General features: G+C 40.8%; 1 protein-coding gene across 1 annotated transcript; it reads left to right on the top strand.

Annotated features, from left to right (window-relative positions):
* Positions 1 to 1,547: 1,547 nt before the first annotated feature.
* MYEF2 (myelin expression factor 2) lies at positions 1,548 to 19,101 on the top strand. The gene is made up of 18 exons (XM_015816210.2): positions 1,548 to 1,708; positions 3,992 to 4,221; positions 5,413 to 5,465; positions 6,643 to 6,650; positions 6,739 to 6,832; positions 7,633 to 7,824; positions 8,295 to 8,448; positions 10,084 to 10,133; positions 10,214 to 10,277; positions 10,441 to 10,542; positions 11,044 to 11,094; positions 11,172 to 11,243; positions 11,320 to 11,406; positions 12,016 to 12,114; positions 12,608 to 12,679; positions 16,248 to 16,462; positions 16,551 to 16,602; positions 18,537 to 19,101. Exons 1-18 carry the CDS (start codon positions 1,548 to 1,550, stop codon positions 18,698 to 18,700), a joined length of 1,920 nt encoding a protein of 639 aa, XP_015671696.2. The 3' UTR covers positions 18,701 to 19,101.
* The last annotated feature ends 240 nt before the right edge of the window (positions 19,102 to 19,341 follow it).

Genomic DNA, 19,341 nt, shown 5'->3' with positions numbered 1-19,341 from the left:
CCCACAGGAAAAAAAATGACAATAAAGGTTATCATTATCTTGTGTGAGAAGGCCGGCCGTGTAAATGTAATAAATAAATAAAATAAATGCCCATCTTGAGGGTGGACGTGATAACCACCACACGGATGCGGGCCCTGAGTCCTCTATGTGTGTGACCTGGGCGGCTATGTAAATTGGTTTAATAAATAAAAATAAATTAATGAAATGGAGGGAGTGTGATCAGGGAATCGAACAGCTGACGACGCGAGGCACTCCCTCTTCTTCAAGGCGGGAGATGGCTGAAAGAGTCCTTGTCGCCATAGTAACGGGGTAGGCCCCGTCTCGCTCCCTGGCAGCCGGGCTCCTCTTCCCCGTTCCCGCGGTGTTTCCGTTCTCGCGAGAGCACGGCGCAGTCGCTGCGGAGCGAGCGAGCGGGCGGCTGAGGGGCTGAAAGGAGGAGGAGGAGGCGGTCTGTCTCTGCCCGCGTCCCGCTTTCATACACGGCTGAGGAAATGGCGGAGGATGACAAGTACGAGGCCGGCTCGGCCGCGCCGCCGCCGATAGGAGAGGCCGAGGAGGCCGCCGTCAACGACCACGACCGGCAGCAGGAGGAAGAAGCGGGCCTGGCCGAGAGCGGCGGCGAGGGCGGCGGGAGCACAAACGGNCAGCGGTAAATATTTGTTTTTAATTGGTTTTTATTGGGGATAATGCTTTGGTACTGTTTTAATATGCTGTGAGCCGCCCTGAGTCCTGTGGGGAGAAGGGCGGCATATAAGTCTAATAAATAATAATAATAATAATAATAATAATAATAATAATAATAATAATAATAATAATAATAATAATAATAATAATAATAATAATTCCTGAGCCAGCCATGGTGGCTCAGGAATTCTGGGAGTTGAAGTCCTCGAGTCATAAAAGAGCCAAGGTTGCCTACCCCTGTAGGTCTATACATATGTTGTATAGAGTTATGTTTTTAAATGTGTGTTATGTATGTGTACACTGGAGAGCAAGCAACTAAATTTCATTTTTTAATGTGTGCCGTGCCCACAGGAAAAAAAATGACAATAAAGGTTATCATTATCGTGTGTGAGAACGCCGGCCGTGTAAATGCAATAAATAAATAAAATAAATGCCCATCTCGATGGTGGACGTGATCACCACCACAGGGATGCGGGCCCTGAGTCCTCTATGTGTGTGAGCTGGGCGGCTATATATTCTAATATATTAATAAAATACATATATTATTTTAATAAATAAAAATAAATTAATGAAATGGAGGGAGGGTGATCAGGGATTCGAACAGCTGACGGCGCGAGGCACTCCCTCTTCTTCAAGGCGGGAGATGGCTGAAAGAGTCCTTGTCGCCATAGTAACGGGGCAGGCCCCGTCTCGCTCCCTGGCAGCCGGGTTTCTCTTCCCCGTTCCCGCGGTGTTTCCGTTCTCGCGAGAGCACGGCGCAGTCGCTGCGGAGCGAGCGAGCGGGCGGCTGAGGGGCTGAAAGGAGGAGGAGGAGGCGGCGGTCTGTCTCTGCCCGCGTCCCGCTTTCATACACGGCTGAGGAAATGGCGGAGGATGACAAGTACGAGGCCGGCTCGGCCGCGCCGCCGCCGATAGGAGAGGCCGAGGAGGCCGCCGTCAACGACCACGACCGGCAGCAGGAGGAAGAAGCGGGCCTGGCCGAGAGCGGCGGCGAGGGCGGCGGGAGCACAAACGGGGTGAAAATGTACGCGCGCGCCCGCCGAGCGGGGAGGGGGGGAGGAGGGGAGAGAGAGAGAGAGAGAGATTCGCGCATGCGCATGCGCAGACGCACTCGCTCGCGCTCCGCGGGTCTTGGCCGGGAAGGGGGCGTGGCGCCGGGCCCGAAGCCGCTACTTGAGGACGGGGATGCGGCGGGCCGCCTAGGCCGCGCGGCGAGGGGTTGGAGGAGCGGAGCTCTGCCGGTTCCCCCCCCCTCCCGCCCCGGAGGAGGCTGAGGGCAGGCGCCTGGATTTTTCCTCTTAATTCGCCTGTGTGGGGGGGGGGAGGGAGTTTCTTCGTGGTGGGAGAAGACAGGCAAGGCAGGCTGCTTTTAAAAAAGGGGCCATCGTGGTGAGGAAGCCTCTTCGGGGGCTGCCCTAAGCGGAGGAAAGAGGGACAGTCCCGATTCAGACGTGGGGGCCTGTTACCGGGCAGCCTTTGGCACCCTTGAAAGGGGAGTCAAGTTTATTGAGCTTATAGAAGGGGGGGGGAGCTTATAGAATAGAATGTCTTTATTGTCATTGTATAATGCACAGTGAAATTAAGTGCTGTGCACACTACACACAAGTATAATGCACAGTGAAATTAAGTGCTGTGCACACTACACACAAGTATAATGCACAGTGAAATTAAGTGCTGTGCACAGTACACACAAATAAGAACATTATATACACACATCCTTCACATTCTGTTCACCATTGCGCTGCCCCTTGGTCCTTGGCCCTCCTGAGTTGATAAGGGCTCAGCCAACCTGCCTAGCCTCTTAAAACGGGGGGGGGGGGTAGAGATTGGAGCAAAAATGCTGGAGGGCCACAGCGCCTCCCCTCCTCCTCCTGATCCTGCCATTGTTTGCAGACTCAAGTAGATTGTAAAAAGCAGCAAGGAAAAAAAAATTGCATACCCTGTGGCCATTGCTCTACAGCCCAGGACTTGCCCTATGGAAGAAGCAGCCTGATCGTCCATGATAGCCCCGGTTGAACCAGCCTGCAGTGGGATAGTGTTGACTGACTGGTCTTAATTAAAACTGTGTAGAAGGTTGCAGATTGTAAACCAAAATATTTACCTTTTTCAGCCTCTTTTATTTTTATTTTGGCAGAAGCTTTAACCTCCTGCCATTGTTTTTCAGCCTTATTCTGGATGGATTCCCACAGGTAACAAAGCAAGCCACCCTGCCCTTAGAAGGGTCTGAAGGAACTTGCACATGTCCAATTGATGCAGGATTGTTATAATTAGGTAGAATGTGGATATCTGCGTCCTTTTGACCTCCCCATTCCCTATCTCACTGGATAATCATGAATAGTAAAGGGTTTTGTCTTCTCACTTCTATAATGTCAACATTTTTCTGCAGTGCAACTGATCAGCAGTACAGTACAAAGAAAACAAGTGGCATTTTATCCATCAATAATTAGATGGCATTCAGTATTATAAGATGCAAGTAGCCATTTGAATTACAAGATATTCCTGTGATAGCTGTATCAAACATCTGATACAATTATAGTACATAACTCCATCTTTCCGTCGTTCTTGTAAGCTTCCTATCTGATGAGCTGCTGTGAAAAACTCTGGGCTATAGGACCATTTGTAGGAGTCTTGTGCTAATTAATACATTTGTTGTTGTAAAAGGGTGTTTGCAGCTCTCCAGTCTATTGGAAAGCAAAGCAATTATCTGACTATCTGCATAGTTCCTAGGAGAACTATGTTTTCTACCTAGTTTTGGCAATAACTCTGTCCCTCAGCTTGCTCTTAGAGTGATAGTTTCATAGAAGATAATTTAGCTTTGCAAACAACTCATTTGATCTTTTAAAACAAGTAAGGATGCATCTGAGCATGTCAGCCTCTGATATTTAGACATATACTTTGGTTTTGCTTCATGTGTTTTCATATGTTTCATACATTCATGTGCAGTTACAATCTGGATTCATTAATGTGGCAGCTCTTCATAAAAACATAAGAGAGTGCAGATACAAATACATCTGGTAGAATTTCAAGTATCTGACCTTAAGAGGCACTGCATTCATATGAAAAATGGAAAATTGCATCCTTGTATACATCTATCATTTAAGTCTTGTTCGTGTTGAGTGAGAAGATTCAAAGAGGACTTATATGACCACTTGGTGCAGTATAACTGGAACGCAGCAGGGTCTCATAGTTCTGAGAATTTTGTTCATGTTTAGGGGGTTTATGCAGGCACCTTAAAGGTAGCAAGGTTGAGAAAGCAAGCATCCTACATTCCAAAGCCAACATAACGTTTTGTTCTTTTCAAATGCAGGGAAAATGATGAAGCAGGAAAAGATGAGACCCTACCAGCGAAAGCAAAGTATATTTCAAAACCAAAGGCAATCCCATCTCTTGGACACAGGAATAGATTTCATCCATATACAAAGGAAAAGAGTGCAGGCACCGGGGAAAAGAAGACTGTTAATCACAATAGAGTATTCATTAGCAACATCCCATATGACATGAAATGGCAGTCCATTAAAGATCTTATGAGAGAAAAAGGTAACTTACTTCTTGCCATCTTCTTCCACAAAAAAGGGACAATCATAAGTATCTGAAATATTATAAAATCATGCAAATTTGGTGTGTCCTTTCCAACTTCTGCTTCATATGTCTGTTTCCCCCTTTTTTCTTTCACTGGAGACACTTGCATTGCAGGACAGTCTGGTAAATGAACGACTCCACTCTCCTATACTAGTACAACAGCAGACAGTGTAGTGAATATGCCAATTCTCATGAACTTTTAAAGGGAGTGTGTTATGTCTCGCTATAGTTCTGAATACAAGCACTACTTAGTGTGTTCCTAAGTATGAAAGATAAAGGATACCTCTCAAAAAGATTTCTCAGTATTTTTCCTTGGTGGAATCTGGCTGTGGAATTATTTCTGTCTGCCTTGTCACTTCTGCCATGACTTGTCTGTCTGGAGCTCTCTATCAAGTGTGTGACTACTGTTGTAGTTTTGACAGAACTATTTGAATTTCTCAAACTTCTTGCCACGGGCAGGTCTGGGACAGGTGAAATCTCAACTCACGAAATGTCAAAAGCTAGTTTTTGTATTTAATCTGGGAAAATACGATTGCTTCAAAATCATGCCAAGAATATTTTGGTTTCTAGGTATTTTAATCAAAACAAACCTTTAATTGTGCTAGGTGTATCTGTTGTAAGGTGACGTGACTATATGATTGGTTTTATGCAATGAAACTTTTATTTTAGAAAGTGTGTGGCTTGCTGTGAAATTCTTTGACTCTTGTAAATTGGTTATTCTATTGAAGGCAACCTCTTTACTATTTGAAGTTATTCAGGGAGAAAGTCACCTTAAAACAGCTGTTGTTAGCAGGATGACAAATGTCACTGAAAAGTGTTTATTGTTGATGTTCTAATTGATAGGTGAAGGGACTATCTGTATATCTGAACTTGTTCACCAACCATATCATACTGGCCAAAATATGATCTATAGTATGAATTAGGTTAAACATAGTTGTTTTTTCTAGCTTTTGAGAATGTGGCTGTTGCATATTCCTGAAAATTAGCTAAATTATTTAGCCCTTGACAGGAGGTATGTTGGTCTGGTTTTGATTGTTGGTGAATAATAGGTGTTTCTTTGTAGAGTTGTGCACAGGGACACAGCAAAGAAAGACACTGGTGTTTAAATGCATTGTCTCTTGGTATTTTCCCTTTGTATGTCTTATGTAGTTGGTGAGGTTACATACGTGGAGCTGTTTAAGGATGCAGAAGGAAAATCAAGGGTAAGTGCCGTGGGCAAACATCTGCTAGAGGTTTAAAGTTCCTCAGCAGTTTTACTTTTGTATAATACTTGTACCAGTAACTGGAAAGTAAGTTTCATTTTTTTTAATATTGATATTACAGACAGAGGTTTCTGTATCAGATAACAGTTTGTCAACCTTTATTTAAATTTTGCGTAGTTGGATGCAAGGGACAAGCCCTTTTAACATGTGTTTTAAATAAATGGCATTTACCTAATTAATTTAAAACAGCAGCTCACTTTAGGATTTCTGTTGTGTTCAGTGTGTTTAAGTTGAAGACTGGAAAAAACCCAAATGATAAATTAAGAGTAGCATTCTAACTAGAGGCTGGGTATAAACTTTGATGAGCCTAAAGAGCGCAGGACTATTTTGGATTATTGAACTTGTCTAGGTTTTAAAAAAAACTTGGAAGAAGTTGGCTGTTAGGTAGGAGATACCTGCAACAAGGGAGACAATTTTGTGCAGAGAATGTTTAAAGCTGCTTTGTGTCTTTCTTCTTAAAAGGGTCAAACGTTCCAACTATAGTAAGTCTGAGCCTGCTCTGTGAATATGAGTAATGCAGGTTCCAATGTAATTGAAAAAAACCTGTTTGGTGTTTGATTATTTCTCCCCCTTAAGATTTTTATTTAACTGTAATTTTCATTTGACCCTTGGGAATTTTTATTAAATAATAAATAAAACCAAAACTGGTTAAAGAGTAACTTTTTAAAAATCAAATGTTTCTTTTTAAATAAGGCAAAAATACCCACAATTGTTAATAATTGCCAACATGTTTTGGAAAATTTGAATATTATTCCTCAAGATAACAGTCCAGGGATAGTATTGGATATCCTCTGTTTTTGTGTGGATAAAGCTGTCTATGTGCCATTTCCACATTCTATATATATGATTTGACTTGAGAGAATCCTAGTAGAAAGAATCTGAAATAAAACAAATCGAATGTACACCTTCTTTTCCTTTCAAATTAACTAAAATGTTTTGAGTAAATGGAGGTAGGATAAATTCTAGTTAAAACTGCCCTTCCCACTCCAAAATTTCTGTTCTTTATTCAGACTTTATTCTTCATTTTATCTAAACTCTTAGTATAACAATGACATTTACTAATTGATTTTTCATTTATTTCTGTTCTTTCCTGCATTGACAAACCTCATGGATATAGGGCTGTGGGTAAGTATATTTTATGTTTTTTTTCTTAATATTTATGATATTAAGAAAAGTAAACAAATAAATAAGCATTTAATTTCTTTTAATCCAGTGTGGTTGAATTCAAAGATGAAGAATTTGTAAAGAAAGCACTAGAGACTATGAATAAATATGATCTTAATGGAAGACCACTTAACATAAAAGAGGTATGTTTGTATTTTTACTGCAGAATACTAAGAGCATAGTGGGTTTCTTCTAAAATAAATAAAACTGGAATAGAGTTACAGATTTTGCGAAATAATAAACTTCTGCAAACAAGCAATAGATGTCAAAAAGTGCAAATTCTCTTTTAAAATTGCAAATATATATGAGACCTGTTCTCATTTCTCTTCTCTTTGAAAAATGGTAATGCAATATGTTCTAGCCTTATTAAGATTTCATAAGAAAATTCTCAGGCCCCTGAATAACGAAACTTGCAAGTTCCAGCACCACTGATTTTCTTCTGTAAGATTTGAAATATATCTACTTACTTACAAGCTTTAAATCTAGAGTTGGTTGAATGATGGTTTTAAACAGTATATGACTTGAATTTGTGTATCTTTTGACTGCCTAATTGTGAACCAGGGTGGAAATGAATATGGTGTCACTATCTTCAGTGAATGAATTCTGCCTTCATGAAATATGTCTTCTACAGATGATATTAGCAGATGCTAAAACACTGAATTTGATGTTTGGAAGAAACATATTAAGTTGACTTACCTACTTTGGGTGTTCTTTGGGCTAAGTAACACAATAAGAAGTGACAGTGGATGATGTATCTTTCAAGGCTACTTAAAGAAGTGAGGGAACTAGGTCTATCAACATGAATTATTTGTTTCTTCCGCTGCTCCTGCTAAGGAGGCTATCTGCTTTGTGAAGGTTTCATGGAATTTAAAATGGTCTTAATATTTATTACTACTGATAGGGGATCAATTGATGCCTATTTTCTTTGTTATCTATTTTGTAGGATCTGGATGGTGAGCATGCCCGCAGGGCACTGCAGCGTGGCAGTGGGCCATTTACAGGAAGTCATGGTCCAGATATCGCACCTGGCTTAATGAATTTGCCGCCTTCCATCCTTAATAACCCAAACATTCCTCCTGAGATTATCAGCAACCTACAAGCTGGCAGGCTTGGCTCCACCATTTTTGTTGCCAATGTGAGTATAGAAAAGCAGTAGAATTTCTAGGCAATTGTTATAGTACGTTATCATTAAGTGAGGGAAGCCATGCTGATTTTAATGGGATGTTAACCATTGATGGATATCGTTTGATGCTGTCTTTGTATGTCTTGACTTTCTCCCAAGTTCTAAGATTTTAGTTACTATCTTTTTAAAAAGAATTTTTAGCTCCGTGTTTTTGTAATCTGCTTTCAAAATTCACGAATTGCTCATGCGGACGTCGTAACCAATGGGAAATGAATAATGGGGTTTTTAATACTTATTTGCATTTTTAATAACTTTTCCTTGGGAAGTGAGGGGTGTTGCTTCTTTTGTTCATCAGCCTGTTGAAAAAAACGAAAGAACAGGTGCAGTTGCGTTGAGAGCATGAACAGAATGATGAACAACCGTTCTCTTTAGGAGAGGCAAAATTGTGTTCGTGTCTCATATGGAAGCGTTGTCTTTTTAAGCTTGACTTTAAGGTTGGCTGGAAGAAATTAAAAGAAGTGTTCAGCATTGCTGGAACTGTAAAACGTGCAGATATCAAAGAAGACAAAGACGGCAAAAGTCGGGGGATGGGAACCGTGACTTTCGAGCAGTCCATTGAAGCTGTTCAGGCAGTATGTATCCTCACAAGTGAATCTGATCAAAGAGCGATGTTGTCAAATTTAGTCTGTGTAAGCAAGTTGTTTCTACCATATTTGACTTCAGAGAGTGCTTGGTTGCGTGTAAACTCTGCCAGCTATTTGTCTTTTTGACAGAGAGCATGCTTTTGTACAGTAATTGAAGTTATAGTATTGATTCTATATTCTGGAGGGTATCTGTTGTTGGCAGTATTGGTGTAGGGGTAGATTGGCAGCTATTAAGAGATTCTAGTAGTTTGTAGTGGCTTAGAAACTGTGTATTTTCTCTTCTGGAATTGTATAGATGGGGACCGGTGACTCACCAGCATCCCTCATTGTTGGCCATGCTATCTGAAGTCCTGGTTCAATACCATCTTGAAATTCCAAACTCCTGCACTTTTGGAATGGATCACTGTTTTAGAGAGGGATTCTGATACTTGATCTGAGCAGATAATTAGATTTCCAGTTTAATCATAATTGGTAATGTACCCTGAATTAATACCTGATCATTTTCCGAGCATTGGCAAGCAGGGAGATTGAGAGTTGGTTTGGCTTGGGAAAAACTTAATCATCTGAGTAAAACAAAGAAGCCCAGGGTATTAATTCCAGCTACTTCGCTAATCCAACTGTAAAAGCTGTTTATTAGTGATTTAATTAATTCTTTCGCTATGCCCTGGTGGTAGCAATTACTACCTTTTTGAAAAAAAGAACAGAAGAGTTGGCAAAAGTAGGAAGATGATGCGGAAAATAAATAGAATTTATGATGTTCACAAGCTATTGTTTCAATGGGCCACTGCTGTATATAAGAAAAGTGTTCTGGTAATACTTCTCTTAAACTATGGTTGAAGGAGACTTAATCAGTGACGTAGTTGGTACCCAAATTGCTTTGTTCTTTGATAATTAGTTTTCAGATAACTATTTTCTGTTAGGTGAAAGTGTTTGTAGTCAGACGGGATGCGACGCTGCTTGCATTATGAAATGTAGGGAAGCTGACAATGAAACTCAGAATTCCCAACTTTCCTTCACATCTTCCCCCCCCCCCCCCCCCAAAAAAATAGCTTTTATAAACACCGGGGTTGAAATTTAGTGCTTTCCTGCAGTTGAAGAAACTGCACAAGTGGTGCACTGCCTTGATTTGAATTAGTGCTTGAAAAAAAGGTGGCTTTATTTAATCAGCAAACAGGCACCATTTTAAAAAGGCGTTAACCTGCTCTTGTGCCATCGATAGGAATTCTCAATGTTTACATGCAGTTCAGTGCTTCCTACTGGCCTGAAATTTGCATATGCAACAGCGCGCAGATTGAATCGTTAAATTAGACGAGAGGTGGACAGTCTGCCCCCCCCCCAAGAACTACTGAAAACATAATTTTAAATAAGAAAAAAGCAACTATTAATGAAATGCATGGTGGCAGAATCTTATTAGCTATATTTAATTATTTATAAATGTTAATGAAATCAAATCTAGTTTTTCCCTTGCTCTGCCCACCCCTGTAGTGCCATTTGATGCTAATGAACGTACCAGTGATTGGTGATAGCTCATGTATATTATGTACCACAGTGTAAATATGAGAGAAAGATGGCTTTCGGTTGAATATCTCTCACTTTTAAAAGCAAGGATCCTTGACGGTGCGCTCAGCAATGTTCAATAGGCAGTTCCTCTTTGACAGACCCATGCATGTGAAAATGGTGAGTTGTGCCTTTCTGCTTTTCCCACGGGGGGCTCCCAGCCATGGAACCGTTACTCAAAAGCCTTGGCTTGCTTTTAGGATGACAAATCCATTCCTCATGATGATTTCCGTGCAGCAGATAGCAAGACACCTCAGTTACCCCGTGAGTATGGTCCTTTTCTTTGCTGTTTACTAATATGTCTTTGGATACCAATTCACTCTTCAGAAAGTAGCTTTGTCTTCAAGTCTATGTGGCTACAGTACCATCCTGGAGCAATCATAAGCCCTTAAAATTAACGGAGATATTTTTTTTTTTGCTTTTGAAGGTGGACTCGGAGGGATCGGAATGGGACTTGGTCCTGGGGGACAGCCAATAAGTGCCACCCAACTGAGCATGGGGAGTGGAATGGGGAACGTGACTCCAGGAGGTTAGTAAACTTCCTCTTTTTGATCTTGAGACAAGCAGGGAACTATCTGGACTTTTATAGAAGGTGCTAAATGTAGACTCATGAGCTTAAATAGATTCCAGAAGAGGGTAGAGGACAGGAAGGCCTGGAGGAACGTTGTCCATGGGGTCGCGATGGGTCGGACACGACTTCGCAACTAACAACAAATGTAGACTGATGTGTTAGGTCTCTTAACTTAGAGGAAGGTAAAAGGGAAAAAAGTAGATGCTGACACCTTTTATGGTACTCTTCCCCCTCAAATAGCTATAATCTTCCCAATTCTATGCTTTGGACATCCAGCTTTTAAAATTCAATATCAATCTAGATTAACAGTTACTTTATTGCCAGTTAATAGAGACGGAGGGAGGAAGAGAGGAAGGAAAGAGATATATCTATTTGCTACATTATAAATTCCTGTTGACCTATGCTAAATAAAGAAAAAAAAGCTGTAGTTCTGCAACGATTCCTTTCATCTATTTTAAGGAATGGGCGTCGATGGACCAGGTTTTGGAGGAATGAATAGAATGAGTGGAGGTAGGTACGTTCACCTGTTCTTTATTTCTGTGTAAATGTTAATGGCATTCATAAAGAGCTCTTCACTTACGGTTCAGGTGTTGGTGGATTTGGTGGCATGAAAGGCATGGCGAACATGGGAGGATTTGGTGGAGTCAGCCGCCTGGGAGGTAGGTAAACATTTATTCATTACAATACAAAATGTTAAGCTATCGGGCGATATTGTTAAAGGTAAAATCTTCCTAGGAATGGGAAGCGTAGATGACTTCAGAGGGAACATTGCTAGCGGAATGAGTGGCGGCATGGGAACAGGCATGGCTGCTGGGATGGGAGGTAAGTTTAGCTTTGTTTTACATGCTATTCTTCCAGCCTATTCAACCAGCCTATTCTTCAAAGTAAACTTTTTTTAAAAAATGGGCTATTATGGCTTCTTCTTCTTCTGGTGCCATATCCGTTATCGGACGTTGGCGATCCTGTTTTTATCAGCAGCCGCACGAAAAAGTGCTGCTGAGTTTTGTCCAATAAACGATATAAAAGTGGGCTGCCTTCTTAATTAAAAAAATTCTGTGAAAAATAAGCTTCAGTAATCCTCTTACAGAGCTGTCCGATGTTTGAGAGGTTTCTCATTCACATTGATTGATTGATTCGTTCATTCATTCATTCATTCATTCATTTTCTATAGCTGTCCATCTCAATGACTGGGCGGCTTACAATTTCACAAGAACAATTAAAGCAATAAAAACCATTTTAAAAACAAAACATCCAAAATAAATATACACAGCAGCTGAGTTCCTTAGCCATTTTACAGTAGTCAGCTAATTAGTTTTTCATTCTCCCAGCGACCAGCTCTGAAGAGCGATTCGTACTATCGGAGCATCTGAACTGTGATTTGTGCGTATCTCAGGGATCAAAGAAGCACTGAATGCTGTTTTTTCCTTGCAGAAATGTTCCGTGGTGGCATGGGAGGAACCCTTGACAGAGACTTTGGCCGAAGCGATATGGCCTTGAGTCGTGGTTTTGGAGACACTTTTGGGAGAATGGGTATGGCTTTGGGCAACCAATCCCCCCCCCAAGAATGTAATATCCAGCATGGAGCAAGCAAGTCATTTTCACAAATGAGCATGATGCCACTTCATACTCAAAATCTTTCTTTTATCTCTCTTCTCAGTATAGTTTTCTTACCAAAAAAATAAAATTGTGCTTTCATTCCAGAGAGGGACACGATGCAGGATCTCATTTGTACCATATTTTTGAAACAATGCAACTAAGACAGAAGCCTGATTTTTTTTAATCTTAGGAGGTGCTTTTGCTGCTTAACAGCCTCACAGACTATTTAATTGATATGTCAGAATAATTGTAGCGGATCTTCTCTTGTGGTATTTCCCCAATTTTTAAAAAAACTTAGATCTATTTGAATAATATACTCAGACAAAGTATGTGGACGCTTATAAGACCCCCCAGAAGTTTGGAAAAATTCCCTAGCTTTTAAGTGAAATGGATTTATGTAACTTCATTTTCTTCTATCCTCATTTAGGTGGTGCAATGGTTGGTGGTTTTGCAGGAGGCATGGGAGCTTCTAATATGGGCCCAGTAGGATCTGGAATGAGTAGGTTGATCCCTTCCAACAAAGCATAAATCCAGTTGTAGAAAGGCTTCTTAGCATTTAAGGTGGATCTAGGGAAAAAAAAAATATTCTAGCTGTATGATACTTCAGATATAAATGTAATTAAATAAATAAAATAAATAAATAAATAAATAAATAGATGCATCTAAATTACATGGGAGGCTTATATTTGTAAAAGGAAGATTCACTGAGTTGTCATTGTATGGCTGTTCGATAAATGAAATGGCTGTGCGTTAATGCGTTGCGCTGCAGTTGTGATTGTGTGCCGTCACCCGTGCTGGAAATACTCTCGTTCTCTTTCCTTGAGGGCTTTATGTATTGACAGCTCCATGCTCATGAGAACCATTATGCTTTATTTTTGGAAAACCTGTGCTTTTTCATAAAAAAAGGACAAAGGAACCTGGCTTTATATCTAACCAGATGTTAGAGATTGAATCTGAGACTTTTACATCTGGATCTTAGAGATTGAATCTGAGACTTTTACATCTGGATCTTAGAGATTGAATCTGAAGGCTGTGCAGTTTCACTAAGATACGGTCCTTTCCTGCATTGAGCAAATAGCAGGCACCCAGACGGAGAGGCTTAAATTATAGTATGCATTTTTAGCATGCTGTGATGATGTCTGACCCCCAGCTGCAGAACAACTAGAATATCTGGAAGGCTGCTGTAAGCTAAGTAATAACATCCTATGGAGTGAGCCTCTTTTCTGGAATCGGTAGATTGTTGTATGATTTAATGAGTTTATAATAAAGTTGCGGCTTTCACTAGCTATATAGAGCAATGACAATTGAAATTATTCCTAATCATGGACCAGTAGAGACAGATTGGGTTGAGATTCAACCTTGCAGTGTTTGGCAACTTCCATTTCCCTGGGCCACGCACTGATGGCAGCCAACTAGAAAGATGGAATGGAAGGTGGGAGGTAGGGAATTGATAAGGTTGGCCTCTCTATGTGTAGCAGGATCTGTCTGACATTTCTAGAGAACCAATTTGGTGTAATGGTTAAGGCAGTAGGCTAGAATTCTAATCCCGTCGTGGATACAAAGCCAGCTGGGTGATATTGAGCCAGTCAGTTTCTCTCCGTCCTAAGGAAGGAGGTGATGGCAATCACTTCTGAAAACCCTTTTCCAGAAAACTGCAGGGGCTTGTTAAGGAAGTCTCTTGAGAATCAGACATAATTGAATAATAATAGAAAAAGCCCTAGAACAGTGGTTCTCAACCTTTTTAATGCCGCGACCCCAACCGGTCGTAAGTCGAGGACTAAACCGGTCGTAAGTTGAGGACTAAACCGGTCGTAAGTCGAGGACTTTCCCTGCCCGGGAGCGCCGCGCATGCGTGGTTCCGCCCCCTGCGCTGGCCGAGGCGTAGCTGGCAAGCGGCAGAGACAAAACAGGCCGACCACCAGCTGGCCCAGCCCAAGGGAGGTAAGGCACCCACCGGAAAAGGGGAAAAAAATGGCGGACAAAAAAAATGGCGGACAGCCTTGCTTGGTGACCCCCCGTGAAATGGTCGATCGACCCCAAATGGGGTCCCGACCCACAGGTTGAGAACCACTGCCCTAGAAGTACTATTCGTTAGTGCAATTGACAAGAACTACTTAGCTCCCTCTACTGACATGCCTCTGCTTTCCCCGTTGCAAAAAAAAAACCCCAATCAATTCCACTTAATTCCCCCCCCCCCCCCCCCCCCCCCCCCCNGCTTTTAAGTGAAATGGATTTATGTAACTTCATTTTCTTCTATCCTCATTTAGGTGGTGCAATGGTTGGTGGTTTTGCAGGAGGCATGGGAGCTTCTAATATGGGCCCAGTAGGATCTGGAATGAGTAGGTTGATCCCTTCCAACAAAGCATAAATCCAGTTGTAGAAAGGCTTCTTAGCATTTAAGGTGGATCTAGGGGGGAAAAAAAATATTCTAGCTGTATGATACTTCAGATGCATCTAAATTACATGGGAGGCTTATATTTGTAAAAGGAAGATTCACTGAGTTGTCATTGTATGGCTGTTCGATAAATGAAATGGCTGTGCGTTAATGCGTTGCGCTGCAGTTGTGATTGTGTGCCGTCACCCGTGCTGGAAATACTCTCGTTCTCTTTCCTTGAGGGCTTTATGTATTGACAGCTCCATGCTCATGAGAACCATTATGCTTTATTTTTGGAAAACCCGTGCTTTTTCATAAAAAAAAGGACAAAGGGACCTGGCTTTATGTCTAACCAGATGTTAGAGATTGAATCTGAGACATTTACATCTGGATCTTAGAGATTGAATCTGAGACTTTTACATCTGGATCTTAGAGATTGAATCTGAAGGCTGTGCAGTTTCACTAAGATACGGTCCTTTCCTGCATTGAGCAAATAGCAGGCACCCAGACTGAGAGGCCTAAATTATAGTATGCATTTTTAGCATGCTGTGATGATGTCTGACCCCCAGCTGCAGAACAACTAGAATATCTGGAAGGCTGCTGTAAGCTAAGTAATAACATCCTATGGCAGTGGTGGCGAACCTATGGCACGGGTGCCAGAGGCGGCACTCGGAGCCCTCTCTGTGGGCACACGCGCTGTCGCCCCAGTCCTAGGCCTTCAGCTGGGTTTTATAAACCTTTTTCGCTTTAGGCCTCCACCGCCATGTGCCAAAAAAAAAAAAAAAGATTCATCAGTCAATTTCAACTTCTTGTGGGGAAAAAAAAAGGTCTTGCAAAGTTGGAATTGATTGATTGAACTTTTTAGTCCCACCCAGTCTGCTGTTACCACTTCAGCCACACCCACCCAATGGGCCACGCCCACTCAATGGGTCACACTCACCTGGCACTCGACGATGCATAAGTGGGTTTTGGGTTGCAGTTTGGGCACTCAGTCTCTAAAAGGTTCGCCATCACTGTCGTATGGAGTGAGCCTCTTTTCTGGAATTGGTAGATTGTTGTATGATTTAATGAGTTTATAATAAAGCTGCGGCTTTCACTAGCTAGAGAGCAATGACAATTGAAATTATTCCTAATCATGGACCAGTAGAGACAGATTGGGTTGAGATTCAACCTTGCCGTGTTTGGCAACTTCCATTTCCTTGGGCCACGCACTGATGGCAGCCAACTAGAAAGATGGAATGGAAGGTGGGAGGTAGGGAATTGATAAGGTTGGCCTCTCTACGTGTAGCAGGATCTGCCTGACATCTCTATAGAGAACCAATTTGGTGTAATGGTTAAGGCAGCAGGCTAGAATTCTAATCCCGTCGTGGATACAAAGCCAGCTGGGTGATATTGAGCCAGTCAGTTTCTCTCCGTCCTAAGGAAGGAGGTGATGGCAGGGGCTTGTTCAGGAAGTCTCTTGAGAATCAGACATAATTGAATAATAATAGAAAAACCAATAGAAGGTACTATTCACTAGTCAGTGCAATTGACAAGAACTACTTAGCTCCCTCTACTGAAATGCCTCTGCCTTTCCCTTTGCAAAAAAAACAAAACAAAAACCAATCAATTCCACTTGATTTTTCTCTCCCCCCCCCCCCCGAGATTCTAGAAGACTCACTCTTCCTCCCTCTGTTCTTCTCTGTCTTTGCAGGTAGCGGAATAAGTGGCATGAATAGCATGACCGGTGGAATGGGGATGGGGATGGGGATGGATCGGATGAGTACCAGTTTCGATCGGATGGGACCCACCATGGGAAGCGGCCTGGAGAGAAACATTGATATGGATCGAGGATTTGTGCCTGGCCCCATGGGAAGTGGTGTGAGAGACCGAGTAGGCACCAAAGGCAACCAAATATTTGTCAGAAATGTAAGCCTCTGAATTCAAACCAATGAGCAGCATAATTCTCCCGCTTTTTCTCCTGAAGGTTACTACTCTATGCTTATCTTCATTTCAGCTTCCTTTTGACTTGACCTGGCAGAAGCTTAAGGAAAAATTCAGCCAGTGTGGTAAGTATTAGGCACAAATAAGGCTGCCTCTCAGAAATAACAAGCCACAGCAAATGTGTGCATCGGTGGCTTTCTGATCCATTCCTCTCTTCTCTTCTGTGGAGCCTCTTGATGTCTGCCTTGATGCTGGAAAAAAAAAATGAGGGCCCATGCGCGGGCATCTTGGGATGTTGTCTTCCCTTGAAGTGCATGTTTGAGAAGAACTGTCCCTCTTGAAAAGCTTTGAATCCCTTTCTGATATTTGAGGAACAGGGACTTGGAAGACGCAACACAAGATTCCTTTAGGCCATGAATTATGGGCCAGATGTATTTGCAGAGATCAGGCCCTGGGCTATCACTGTGATTTCAAAGGGTAGTACAGTACCCTAAATTATAGTTTGTTGATCCAGATGTGATTGCCCAAACTGAGGTTTTTCAAACTATGATTCAGACTTTGACTGGGTTTAGTTACATTGCAATAATCCATAGTACTTGAAATACCGTAAATATGTTTCATGGATAATGCTAATCTATAGCATGGTTTGTTTTTTGCATAGCATAGTATGCAAATTATGCTGTTAATGGCTTATTTATAAATTAGTTAGGTTTAAAACTTTATTAGCTTAGTGGTGGCTGTAAATGCAGTTGGATGCCATGGAAAAACCTTACATTTGATAAGACCTTTTTTAGATACATCTGAATATTGTAACAATTTAGCTTTTGACATGAAATACAAACATCTGGTGGGAAAAACTTTGGGAGGGGGCATAATCTTTTTATGTTCCGTTCAATAGATAAGTTAACATTTATTTAGTTTTAAATTGAATTCAGGTTCAGAACAAATACTGTTTTTTAATTTTAAAGGGGGTAGGGGTTCTCTTACTTTTTTTCTCAAAAGGTCAGGGTTTTTTGTATGGTTTGAAAACTTGCACAAAGAGAAAAATGATTTTGCAATTTCTGCCAAAAGACTTAACATGCAATTTATTTACTTATTAAAGAGGTCTGCTTTCTTCAATATGTTGTAACCTGTAGCTAAAAACTTGTTTTGGTATATATATATAAACACGAATAGCTTTAAATACGTTTATTTTATATTTAGTAGCATTTTACTAGAAAAATATGTTATCTGTTCGTTCTAAAACCTTAAAAAGCAAAAAAGTCACTATGTCCTTTGTATTCTGCAGTAAAAATATAAAAAGCAAGATTTTTCACATGTGTTCTTCATAAGGTGATATTTGTATATAGTTTTAAGACATGCTTTCTGTTTTTTTTTTAAACCTGGTTTCTGTTTTTCTTTCTTAATGTGAATGGGGGCTTAACTAGATCAACTAAAAGTGCCCCAAGAGGGCCTGTTTTACCTTGTTCTTATTTTATTTATAAGCAGTGCCTTAAATTCTGGCTCACAATATTGAAAAGTATTTAACATTACTCAAACCTAAATTTAGTTCAGCAAATCCATAGGTGTTATTATTTAGATGTACCCCAGTGACCGAAACATTAAAGAGCCTTAATGTGAACTAAAATATTTCAGCTCCATTTTACTTAAAAAAGTAAAAAGTCCCAAGTGTACAACCAAAATCTATTATCAACTGCATAACAAACTAACTGTAGAAACAATATTTGCTTTGAAGTGAAGAATCCAGGGAAGATAAAGAGGAAATATGGAGCCAATCAAAAGGGATGGGGGGATTAAAGGAGGTGGCATGAGCAAGACTTGAGGTATACTGTAAGCATTGGCAATCCTTCAGTGTGACTACACTGTCTCATATACTATGGCATAACAAAAGCTGTTAGATAATTTAATCTTGTCTGCATAGTTTAACCCTTTGCGTCAATAACCCTAACTTTCCCAGAGTGGGTAAACTCGATTTTTTTTTAAAAAAAAATAATAATAATTGATGGTAATAGGACTTCTATCTGCACATGGTTGGCTAAACTGAGCTTTAACTTTTCAGGTCATGTAATGTTTGCAGAAATAAAAATGGAGAATGGAAAATCGAAAGGCTGTGGAACAGTCAGATTTGACTCGCCAGAAACGGCAGAAAAAGCCTGTAGAATAATGAACGGCATAAAAATCAGTGGCAGAGAAATTGACGTACGTTTGGATCGCATTGCGTAATTTATAAGTACATTCCTTTAGACAGTTTCCTGTAGCTCCTTCCTTTTTCCCCGTTCCCAGTAAGTCATTTTTAGTAACACTGTCTGCTTTATTTGAGTTGAAGAAAACAATACTTTTAAAACAACCCTTCACCCTCACCCCCTCAGCCTTTAACAGTATAGTGTTTAATATACTGTGTGAACTTGTTAATTCTTAACTACATTTTGATTTTTAAGAGAAACTTTCCTGACTTGTTCAGTGGCCTAAACCGCCCCATCTTCTCTTGTAACTCAGAAGTTGTGGCTGTTTCATGCCTCTTTAAAAATCATGCTAAGTGTTTCTAGTCATTCAGTTTAAATGAATGGTTCTACTGTTTTTAATAAAACAAGCCATTTTCTCTGTTTAATAAAAGTCTGTATAGTGGAATTTGTTTTTTGTCAAGCTTTGCCTGTCTTGCGATTGTAAAGCCTTGCGGGTTTTTCATTTCTCTTCTCATCCATTTGTTTTACAAGCTTTGATAGTTGTTGCTGCTCTTATTAATTCCTGATCGCATTCAGCATTAACTGTGGTTTTCTTTTTCTTCTAAATGTCATGATGTGGATTTTTCCTCTAAATAATTTTTGCAGCCCACGGAGATGTTGGAGTTTTTATTTCTTGGTGAA

The sequence above is a fragment of the Protobothrops mucrosquamatus genome, unplaced genomic scaffold, assembly GCF_001527695.2.
Source record: "Protobothrops mucrosquamatus isolate PMUCROS unplaced genomic scaffold, P.Mucros_1.0 scaffold415, whole genome shotgun sequence".
Classification (NCBI taxonomy): Eukaryota; Metazoa; Chordata; class Lepidosauria; order Squamata; family Viperidae; genus Protobothrops; species Protobothrops mucrosquamatus.
Note: the sequence above shows the minus strand (reverse complement) of the source record. Positions and strands in the feature narration are given on the sequence as shown.

What these genes read in the sequence shown, in the direction of transcription:
- MYEF2 (XM_015816210.2), top strand. Translation starts at nt 1,548, where the DNA reads ATGGCGGAGGATGACAAGTACGAGGCCGGCTCGGCCGCGCCGCCGCCG. An exon ending in CCACCATTTTTGTTGCCAAT is followed by an intron (nt 7,825 to 8,294) that starts GTGAGTATAGAA and finishes TGTCTTTTTAAG; the next exon opens with CTTGACTTTAAGGTTGGCTG. An exon ending in TGGAGTCAGCCGCCTGGGAG is followed by an intron (nt 11,244 to 11,319) that starts GTAGGTAAACAT and finishes AAATCTTCCTAG; the next exon opens with GAATGGGAAGCGTAGATGAC.